Here is a 12,085-nt window from a genome sequence, read left to right on the forward strand (position 1 = left end):
TAAACATTAAACTTGCATTTTGTTTGTATTTAAGGCAACAGAAGCATTAAATTTCTAAGAAATAAGTTTCCTAACGAAAAATAAAAAAAATACTTAGAAGTGGTCTCTGGTTGCCCAAACTAAATTTTCATTTTATAAAAGTAAATTCAACTTAAATTTCAGAGTCAATAAACTCATTATCTCTTTAAACACTTAAGAGAAAACAAAATATCAATATCAACAAACTCTTTGTTTTGTTTTCATTTGCATTTATTTCCTTTTGTTTACAATAAATTTTATCAGTTTATTGCTTAAATTTTAAAGTCGAAACTGAGTTATTTTTAACGATGTATATTATGGAGTTAATTTTATATTAATATTAGAAAGTAAAAATATTAAGCATAACATGACATTAACTAAATGTAGCGTAGTGTATAAATATACATAACCATGCACATCTACTTGTGTACACTTGAGGGAAGGAAAATAGGTGTGAATTATGAAGGCATTAACTCTGGACCACCATTATAGGATATACCTACAGAGGCTCCATGAGCAAAAAAACTATTACACTCTCTCAAAACACTTTTTAGCAATTTCTTATAATTCACATAATTGTTTACAAATGCCGCAGAAAAGCTGATTTTAGAATAAGAATAATTATGCCACAAATAAAAATACCACAAACTAGAGGTACCGGTAAGACCACATTTCCCCGGGATTGTACCAAGATGAGGGCATTTCATCAAGGTAATATGTCCCCAGGTGTCCACTTGGGATATATTACGTTGATATAGTTTATATATAGACGGCCACTTTGCACCGATATGTTTATGTAGATGCCAAAATTGTTTGCTATATTAAAATAAAAATAAATACACACTAGGGTTCTATAGTTGAAACGAAAAGTCGACTTTTCGACTTTTTGCATTTTATGAAAAGTCGACTTTTCGACTTTTTGCATTTTATGAAAAGTCGACTTTTCGACTTTTTGCATTTAATGAAAAAAGTCGAAAGTCGACATTACGACTTTTTGCATTTTATGAAAAGTCGACTTTTTGCATTTAGTTAAAAGTCTACTTTTTTCTTTTAATTAAAAGTCGATTTTTCGACTTTTAGAATTTTTCCGACTTTTCGACTATTTTCGACTTATGACATTTTTCGACTATTTTCGACTTTCCGACTTTTTTCTACTATTTTCGACTTTTTCCGACCAGAGTTAAAATTTATAAAGTTGCCAGAAGCGTAAATTTATAATGTTGCCATTATTAATAAAAAAAATTTATTTATATTTTTTCTATTTGTTGCAATTTTTTGTGTTTTTTCGACTTCTTCCGACTTTTTCCGACTTGTCGATTTTTTTTTGACTTTTTCCGACTTTTTCGACTTCCTTCGACTTTTTTCGACTCTTTCCAACTTTCCGACTTTTTTCGACTTTTATTTACAAAGTCGACTTTTCGACTTTTTTCATAGACGATAGTCAGTTATCGACTTTTTTGGAACAAAATAGTCGACTTCGACAAAAAGTCGATTATTCGAAATTCGATTTATAGAACCCTATTTTTCTTTTCATAACTGTACTCAGACGTTAATACATATGTAAGCATGGGAGTGTTCATTTTATGTGTGTGAAGTAAAAACAAAAATGTAAAATAAGAGTTTAGTTTTAATATCAATGCTAGTTAATACATCACGATCTTCATTTAAGTTGTGGTTTGGTTTAGTGTTTTATTTGAAAATAAATATCTATAAGAAAAAAAAAACAGATTTAATAACAACAATTAAACTAAATAATTAACAAAATAAATATCAGAAAAACAAGTGTGTTTTTTGTGTACTCTATTGCCAATGTCTACATTTTCATTCATCCTTCGTTGTCTGTCTGCCTAACGTTTTAGTTGACAGCTGCGCTGCTGCATTGTTCTGCTGCCGCATGCCGGTGTAAAAACAACAAATTTTCATACAAAAAATCAGTTGTGTGGTAAAAGTGTTTGACGAAGGTTGTTCAATATTGTTTAAAGTGTGCAGTGGAATGAGTGTGTGTGTTTATTTGTAAATCTTTTAAGAAATTTCATCTTAAAGATAAATTATAATACTAGCGTTAGAAAAAGAAAACAATTTTCAATAATATTGTGTTATGTTAAAAAATATTGCGTTGATTTTATAACTACGGCATCATCATGTCACTCGTCACTAAACCATTCGTTTTAGTAGTGGATCTTATAAAATCAATAATAAATTATGGTAAAAGTCAGCTGCATAATCTATTTGATGAGTAAGTACCTATTTATTTATTTCATTTTACATTTTCCCCATGGACTAACATAAATTAATAAATATTAAACATTATAATTTGTTTAACACTGGGTCAAGTAAAATACAAAAAAAAAAAACATGTTCATTCACATGACCTGACTTTCTTTGTGGTCTTTTTTGTTTTTGTTTGTGAGAGTATTTTGTTCTTGTAATTTTATTGTTTACGTTTGTAGTAGAGTTACCAACTGTTGAAATTGTATAATATAAACTCGGATTATAAACATGTATGTCAAAATATAATTGAAAGGTGAGATCATTTTTATTCTTACTATTCCGTTTTTTATCAATACGTGCGTAAAAATATAAATTTTAGTGTAATAGTTTATTTAATATAAATATGTAATGAACTAAAATAAATTATCATCTTTTCAATAGTGTGAAATCTGACAACGCCGCCTTTGTAATATATTCACTTTAGGCATGGTCAATTTACAACTTTCATTTCAAAACATCCTATATTTTCAGTGTATAGACTCTTCCTTAGACCTTATTGTGCTAAACATTACTTTGCATACTATTACGCACTGCCTGCATTTATGGCGTTATTGCTACTTTTTTTAAATCAAAATGCTTCAACCAACGATATTCAATCAAAACTATAATTCATTTTTAATATACACAAACTTTATTTTGTCTTATCATAGACACATATGTAGTACACATTATCAGTTCAAATTAAATTTTCATACATATTTACAGATAGATACACTTCTATATTAATTACACTCTTTATTCAATGATTTTCTTACTTCTAAGTTCATTGAGTTGTTCTTTTGTATAACCCAATACTTCTTGCAAAACATCATCGGTGTGTTGACCTAGAATGGGAGGGGCAGTACGAGCATCATTTTTAGCGTCACTGAACACGACTGGTGGACCCACTACTTTAACGGTACCATCTTGAGGATGTGGCAATGTTTTGACCAGATCAATTGCCTTAATATGATCATCTTCAAACACCTCCTGAATGCTATTGACAGGACCTGCAGGAAAGGAAACTTTATCGAATAGTTTCATCCATTCCTTAGAAGATTTCTGAGATAATATTTTCTCTAATATGGCAATAAGTTCTTCACGATTGTTGACACGATCTTTATTTGTTTTGAATTTACTGTCTTTGGCTAATTCTTGAAGATTAAGTTTTTGACATAATTCCTCGAATTGTAGATCACTACCAGTGCCAATGGTTAAATAACCGTCTTTTGTCTTGAAACTTTGATAGGGCACTATACTTGAGTGGGCAGTACCCCAGCGTTGAGCTTCTAGACCAGCATTGAGATAGTTGGAGGCAACATTGATTAGCAGGGAAACTTGTGTGGAAAGTAGATTAACATCAATTTTCTGGCCTTGGTTGGTGCGTTGACGTTGCAATAGAGCAGCTAAAATAGCGCCATGAGCATAAAGACCGGTGGCTACATCAGTAACAGCCACACCTACCTTACTTGGGGGACCTCCACGTTCACCAGTAATGTGCAGTAAACCACCCATAGAAGCAGCAATAACATCATAACCGGGTCTTTGGGCATAGGGTCCCTGAGAACCATAACCCGTTAAGGAACAATAAATTAAATGCGGTGCAATCTCTTTCATTTGTTGGTAACCCAAACCCAACTTATCTAATTTGCCGGGAACATAATTTTCCACTAGAACATCACATTTCTTAGCCAATTCATAAATAATGTCTTTTCCTTTCTTTAAATCAAGACAAACACTTTTCTTATTACGATTTGAGGCCAAAAAATAAGTAGAATCTTTACTTTCCTTTAAAAAGGGAGGACCCCATTTTCTCGACTCATCACCACCAGCAAAAGGTCTTTCGATTTTATATACTTCTGCACCCATATCAGCTAATATCATAGTACAATATGGTCCCGCTACTATGCGAGTAAGATCTAAGATTTTTATACCCTTCAAGGGGTGTTGTTCGGTAATTTCATTATTTGAGCTTTTGGTGGCAAAATTTTTGTGCTTCACTGTTATTGGAATTGATCCAGCATAAAATTGTTTGCAAACAGAGCGTCTTACAATTTGTTGAATGGTGATCATGTTGAGAGAGTGAGTTGTTTTTTTATATTATTATTAATATATACAAAAACAGCTGTTGGATTCCAGTTATCTAATATGTAGTTTATTTTGCTTTCTATTTTTTGTATGAAAGCGAAAAAAATCTCCACTATAAATGCACACGTTTCGTACCGTTCTATGGGAAGCTCCCCACACTACTAACCATAAGAAATATCTAATGTTGGCCTGTGGAGATTTTACTGGAAATGAGTATATTTTAGCTTTTTTAAGAGAGAAATGACATGATTGTTTGTGTTGTTATTAGGTAAAAGTAAATATATATTTATGTACATAAATATTTTTAAAAGTTTTAAATCAAATTACCTAATGGTGGTTGGGAGAGAGCGAATCTTTGTCAGAATCAAAATAAAAACAAATACCTAACAAATAAATAGGCACTTATAAAACATAATAATACAAATTGTTAAATATAATAAACAAAATTAAGTTGTTATTAATTATGATAAGAAATCATGCCACAAAACAGTGATGATAGGCAAAAAAAAAGTGTTTAAATTTTTAGTCAATATTTATTATCAAAAGCGATAATCTCTTATATTTTACAACTGATTTTTATTTACTATAATTATAATCCACCAAAATCATGATTTGTAGACAAAACTTCTTAAGTCTGCTTAATCATGCTGAGTTATTATCATAATCATGATGACTAGAAATTATTTTATAATATTAAACATTTAAAATAGATACAAACAATATGCTCTCATTTTTGTGTTTCATAAACTTGCAGTGAGATGATAGTGATGGCCTTAATCATAGTAATAAGTATAAAGTAAAAAAGTATTTTCGACTTTTTTATTCTGTATTTAAGAGAGTCGTTGGTACTTTTTATAATTAAATTTTAATTGATATGAAAAGTTTTATATAACTCTCTCATTTTATAAAACGAAACTTTCATTAACATAAAATGTATGAAGACTACTGGAAAATTTTTGAAAATTTAAATTTTTTTCATACAAATTTTTTTGAACGTTCCACAGTGGTATAGGAAAAAAAAAAGAGGGAAATAATTCGGTAACTTCTAAACGGTTAATCCGATTTTAATGAAATTTGGTATGCAGAAAAAGGAGGTGTTGTTGAGTTTAGGTTTTGAATTTGGACCTTATAGGCCAACCAGGGGACCGGCGGGGGGTCCTCAAATTAGGACACCTCGGCTATGTTAAATTTTTAAAACGATCTTATTTCTTCATTTGAGTTCCGATTTAAAAAAAATTTTGTATATAGAATCTTCTCATCGAGCACTATAAAAAATGTCGTCGTAGCAGTAAATTATCTCTTATAGTTTAGGAGATATTCGCATTTGAAAATTAAAATTTTAAAATTTTTACCGTCCTTACTTTAGTTTTTTGATAATAGCGGGTCCAAATATTCCCGATTTTCGCCATTTCTTTTTTTATTCGCTTAACAACAAGTCTATATATCAAGCAGTGAAAGAATTATGTAAAAATCATGACTGAGTCCAAAGTTATAGGCATTTTAATTTAAAAAATTAAAAAAAGGCGATTTTTTGCCATTTTTTGGGAAAAAAGTATCTTTTTCTTTTTAAGTTATCTAAAAAGTTTCTAAGAAGATGTATATAGAATTTATACTTTTTGAAAAGCTGACTTTACATAAAATACGATAAATGAAACAAAACCTAAAAATTTTTGATACCGAGGGGACCAGATCCATCCAAAAAAACCCTATTTTTTATATAAAATTCAATTTTGAGCAAAAATTCTCAAATCGCATAGTCGATATCAAATTATAGTGACCTGTTTTATATGACCCAATATGTTCTTAATCATTTTGTAACGGGTTTCGATAACCCCGCCCCTGGTATGGATATAATAGGCAAAAAACCAAAAAATCCCATTTTTGGGATTTTTTAAAACTTTTTTGGGAATTCCGGGATTTCTAATAAGAAAATTCGAACTTTTTATTTAATTTTAGATTTTGAGTAAAAAAATCTACCTAACTGTAAAATTTCATCAAAAAATATTCATAAATAAAATTTTTATTGCAATTTGAAAAATTTGTATCTTCGCAAAAACTGAATAAAAAACATCTTTTAATTTTTTTAAAAAAAGTATTTCGCGAATTTTTTAATTTTCAAAAATTATATACAGTTTTGAAAGTAGACAAAATTACCTTTCCATTGATATATAACATGCCTACCTAATGTTTTTTAAGTGACAAATTAATTAGGGAAAACTCAACATCTTTTAGAGAATTTACCTAGTACTATTATTTTCATCCATACATTTGTTAGGCATGTTTTACTACCTAAATTTTTATGAATTTTTACAGCCACTTTTTACGATTAATCTTTTATTCTTTATCCCTAAAAAAATTAACAAGTATTTATTTTATATAAAAATAGTCTTTATTTATTTTTTTCATAAATTAATATAATTTTGTAAAATAATCGGTATCACAGTAGTCCATATCTAAAAGATAAAGTAAATCTTTAAATTCATGAATATTTTCAAATGCTAACGTTTTGTAGCAAATCCAACGTTTCCTTATAGTAGATAAAACAGGATCAGAAGATAGAATCAGATTATTAAAAATATCTTCATTTTGAGACTGCCTAGAACACTTCCTTGAGCTAAACTGATGAATATGCTTAAAGTCTCTATTCCTCGATTCTTGGGGTTCTTCTGTAAGCTCTCCTAAAGGCAGAATATTATGTTCTATGCTTGCTATTTATGCTTGCTATTTATCGCCATTAGAATAATATTGACCTTTTGCAGTAAATCCATACTAATTCCGGTTATTTCGGAAGTAGTTTCAAAATGTTTAAAAAAACGTCTAGCGGTATTACCATCGTTTGTGCTTCCATATCCTGTGAGTGGTTTATCAATATTTAATCCCATCCGCTTTTTAAATTCCTCTTGAATTCTTCGTTTCTCACTGGCTCTCATTTCCATTAACTCCTTATTGTTATTTGCACTTTTGTTTGCATTTTCCGGTATGCTTCTGTACTTTAAATCATATGCTAAATGTAGAAAATGTTCCAGAAATCGTATGCGAGCATGTAGGGGGGATATTCCAAATTGTAATGTTTCCTCATTTATTGATCTTTGCTTGGAAATATTCGAAAATTCTGATTTTTTATCACCACATATGTAGCAGTACCAAGTAGATGATGTTCCTGTAATGGCATTTCCAACTTTCCCATCAATCATTGTAAGTTTTAAATCATAGGACATGTTAAACGAATAATTTTCTATTTCGATTGTTATAGGTTCCAAGTTTTTAATTTCTGCTTCAATACGATTTATCAAATCTTGCGTTGTTGTTTTGGATTCCTTTATATACTCAAAGCTTATTGGCCTACAATAAGCTTTGGATCCTGGAGTCGAATTCTTCCAAATATCATCGAAACTGGTTGATGGAGAATCGCTGTCAGAATACTTTCGAATTCTTAATGGAACTAGCGATGCCATAAATACACTTTTATACTCGGAAGATGATTCACTTGTGTTGATTTGTTTATATTCCGAGAGTGCTGATAATCCATCACATCCCCACTTACAAATGAGTTGAAGATCACAAGAATTTATTTTTTTTAGTTGGTCTGAAGAAAAGTCAGAAGCAATCCTTAAAGCAGTATTTTCGAGTAGAGCGCCGAGTCCAATAACAGCCTTCCGATCAGTTATTTCAATAGGAGGTGGTATAATGCTTTTCTTCTTTTCATTTATTTTGTCATATGATGGTAAAACATCCACTCCTTTTTCAGATAGCGCCTTTCTAAACGTTATGTAGTTATCACGACTTAATCCCAGCTGCAACATAAGCGCAATAGCTTCTTCCTCAGTGAACGTTGTATCAGATGATGGTGTGGGTATACTCTTTACAATTCTTTTCAGTCGTCTTGGTGATGCGGTTGGAAGAATATTTGCAATTTTTATGGCATCCAAAGGCTGTTTTTCTTTTCTTAACATTGCTTTAAAAGTGTCCGAAACTTCTTCGTTAGATAAGGTTTCTAGTGAAGTTGATAACCTTTTCCTCTTAGATTTTGAGCTCAAATCCTCATACTGCTTACAGGGAGCACAACAGTTGATACGCAAATAGCAACTTCTACACATTCATCCAGCCAATCAGAAAATTTCGATCGAAATTTAGCAATGGAATACCGAACACTCTTCAGTTTTATATCAACTGATTTTATAAAATTTTCAATTTTACATATATCAGTTTTATCCACTTTATTTTTATGTGCAGTTTCAATATATTTCAATAAGAAGTTCACTTTATCTTGAAAAGGAGCTGAAGAGTGTTCAAATAATATGGAGCACAAATCATTTTTTTTAGTACGATCGCCATGGTTAGAAAATTACAAATAATTACAAACAGATATAAACCTGTCTTATATATTAATTACAGGTACTTAAATTAAATTATTTTTTAAAGGGTTATGATATTCTACCTAATATGTCTAACGTATCCTTATGTAATGAATTTTTCCTCAATAGGTCACTTTAATAAGCTACCTATTAAAGTGACCTATAGGGGTAAAAATCATTACAGTTTAAAAAATAATACCTGAAAATTTTTTAATATATGTAACAAATTTAAGAGTTAACGTTATGGATGAAAATAATAGTGCTAGGTAAATTTTCTAAAAGATGTTGAGTTTTCCCTAATTAATTTGTCACTTAAAAAACATTAGGTAGGCATGTTATATATCAATGGAAAGGTAATTTTGTCTATTTTTCAAAACTGTATATAATTTTTGAAAATTAAAAAATTCGCGGAACTCTTTTTTTTTTAAAAATTTAAAAAATGTTTTTTATTCAGTTTTTGCGAAGATACAAATTTTTCAAATTGCAATAAAAATTTTATTTATGAATATTTTTTGATGAAATTTTACAGTTAGGTAGATTTTTTTACTCAAAATCTAAAATTAAATAAAAAGTTCGAATTTTCTTATTAGAAATCCCGGAATTCCCAAAAAAGTTTTAAAAATCCCAAAAATGGGATTTTTTGGTTTTTTGCCTATTATATCCATACCAGGGGCGGGGTTATCGAAACCCGTTACAAAATGATTAAGAACATATTGGGTCATATAAAACAGGTCACTATAATTTGATATCGACTATGCGATTTGAGAATTTTTGCTCAAAATTGAATTTTATATAAAAAATAGGGTTTTTTTTGGATGGATCTGGTCCCCTCGGTATCAAAAATTTTTAGATTTTGTTTCATTTATCGTATTTTATGTAAAGTCAGCTTTTCAAAAAGTTTAAATTCTATATACATCTTCTTAGAAACTTTTTAGATAACTTAAAAAGAAAAAGATACTTTTTTCCAAAAAATGGCAAAAAATCGCCTTTTTTTAATTTTTTAAATTAAAATGCCTATAACTTTGGACTCAGTCATGATTTTTACATAATTCTTTCACTGCTTGATATATAAACTTGTTGTTAAGCGAATAAAAAAAGAAATGGCGAAAATCGGGAATATTTGGACCCGCTATTATCTAAAAACTAAAGTAAGAACGGTAAAAATTTTAAAATTTTAATTTTCAAATGCGAATATCTCCTAAACTATAAGAGATAATTTACTGCTATAGTGCTCGATGAGGAGATTCTATATACGAAATTTTTTTTAAATCGGAACTCAAATGAAGAAATAGGATCGTTTTAAAAATTTAACATAGCCGAGGTGTCCTAATTTGAGGACCCCCCGCCGGGCCCCTGGTTGGCCTATAAGGTCTAAATTCAAAACCTAAACTCGACAACACCTCCTCTTTGTGCATACCAAATTTCATTAAAATCGGATTAACCGTTTAGAAGTTACCGAATTATTTCCCTCTTTTTTTTTTCCTATACCACTGTGCGTTTGTCGTTTCGTTTTATAAAATGAGACCCTAAATTGCTATATTAGGCAAGACAAATAAAAATTTTAAGTTGTACCAACAAGTTTAAATTAAAGGTATAATTGTACCAACTTTGCCATATCTAATGTATACATATACAGTAGTCAGGGATGGAAAAAGAGATTTGGCTCAGCAACAAAAAATATTTCAGAGTTTACTTTTTTGGATCGCAAAGTACTAAAATATTTTTTTTTTTGCTAAAAGTTTGTAATTTCTGAAATATATTTATATATATATTCGTTCTCTGCGCTGATTAATCTTATAGAAGCGTCTAACTTATATGAAACTTCTTCATGTCGAATTTCATCGCTATACTCGTGCTGCTAAAGCAGTTACGCTCGTTAGAGCTATTTTCTGGAGGTCCTCTTATATGGGCGCTATTATTATGCGAAATTTTAATTGTCTAGCTCTTCCCGTGTGGTCCCTTTCATGATTTCAACAGACAGACGGACGGACATGGCTATAACGTCTTAGAATTTAATAAGGACCCAGAATTTATATACTTTTATGGGTCTTTGACCAATATTTCGATGTGTTACAAACCCCATCTTTTTGATGGTGGGTATAAGATATTATTTTATCAGACAGATTTACTACCGGTTAAACGATAATCAGATATTGAGATAGTATCTCTGAAAGTATCAAATAAGACTCGGGAGTATCACGGTACTTTTGCACATCAAATAGTATCAAAAAAGTACCATCGTACTAATTATGCCATCCCTGACAGTAGTTATGAGATAGTACTGGAAAGCTTATTTAATACATTAGTAAACTAAACTAATAAGAGAGTGTGGTTTTTTAAAGAGAAAATATTAATGTTTGTATAATGAAGTGTTAATATATAGCGATTTCCATGAAAATATTTATTAAATTTTTTGAGAAAAAAAAAAATGCTAACGGCAGTAACTGTTTTAATAGGAAGTTTTGTAGATCATTTATTAAACTATTACATATAATAAAAAATTCCCCGTAACCCCTCAGTTCGGATAAAAGTAAGTTAGTTAATTTTAAGGCAATGAACATATTAAGACTTTAATCGGTCCACACTACGCGTCAAAGCATTACGTGCTTTTCATATCTACTTCGCATTCTACGCTTCAAGTTACATGCGACGTTATTTTTTTGTTTTATTTTTTTAAAAAACATCGCGTTTTTTCTATTAGTTTTTGATCATTAAACTCATTAATTTATTAAAATTGAAAAATATGCGTTAAAAAAGAATATAAAATGTCAAAATTAACTAAAAATGTGCGCCGCTTGTAATGCCTATAAATGTAGAAAGTTGGATATACTTTAAGCATTCTACGCCTCAACGCATTCTAGGCTTTTGTACTTGTAACTTTCAGCATACAATTACATTGATTCTACTTTTTTTACAGACGCGTAGAATGCGAGAAAGCGTAGAACGCGTGATGTGGATCTTCAGCTTAACGCTGCTTGTAATTGCAGCCTATTACCTACATTGTTTATTTTATGCATACCCTATAAACAGTAGTTGGACTCCGAGAAAAAAGTATATATGTAAAAAATTAATTAGAATTTAAAATATCCAATCCTTTTAAAAAAATTTCTAAATATCGGAAGGTTAACTTCATATTATTGTCTCAAGCAAAATTAGACTAACAATTCTTTCGAAGAGCTTTAAAGATTTTCATTGGAAAAGAAGCAGATCTAAAGCTGGGTTGATGTCATATGTAGGTCTAGATCAATTAGCAATAGAAGCCAATCATTTGTGACATATCTTGATAACACGGAAATAAATATTACGGAGTCTTCGACCGGTTTGGTACTATACAACTTCGAAAAAAGGCTCTTAAGAGAATTTTGTACCACAAA

At 30.0% G+C, this 12,085-nt stretch overlaps 2 protein-coding genes across 2 annotated transcripts in view; one reads left to right on the plus strand and one right to left on the minus strand.

Annotated features, from left to right (window-relative positions):
• Window positions 1-1,769: 1,769 nt before the first annotated feature.
• The window catches only part of LOC111679067 (fatty-acid amide hydrolase 2-A), a 37,615-nt gene continuing 27,299 nt past the window's right edge, over window positions 1,770-12,085 (plus strand). The window contains exon 1 of the mRNA XM_023440557.2: window positions 1,770-2,254. Within this exon, the coding sequence (XP_023296325.2) occupies window positions 2,160-2,254 (95 nt within the window). The 5' untranslated portion in view covers window positions 1,770-2,159. The remainder of the gene's footprint in view (window positions 2,255-12,085) is intronic.
• LOC111679068 (succinate--hydroxymethylglutarate CoA-transferase) lies at window positions 2,898-4,532 on the minus strand. The gene has a single exon (XM_023440558.2). It carries the CDS (start codon window positions 4,339-4,341, stop codon window positions 3,025-3,027), a length of 1,317 nt encoding a protein of 438 aa, XP_023296326.2. The 5' UTR covers window positions 4,342-4,532; the 3' UTR covers window positions 2,898-3,024.

The sequence above is a fragment of the Lucilia cuprina genome, chromosome 4 (genome assembly GCF_022045245.1).
Source record: "Lucilia cuprina isolate Lc7/37 chromosome 4, ASM2204524v1, whole genome shotgun sequence".
Classification (NCBI taxonomy): Eukaryota; Metazoa; Arthropoda; class Insecta; order Diptera; family Calliphoridae; genus Lucilia; species Lucilia cuprina.

Excerpts from the sequence above, each read along its gene's own strand:
- LOC111679068 (XM_023440558.2), bottom strand. The coding sequence starts at position 4,341 with ATGATCACCATTCAACAAATTGTAAGACGCTCTGTTTGCAAACAATTT.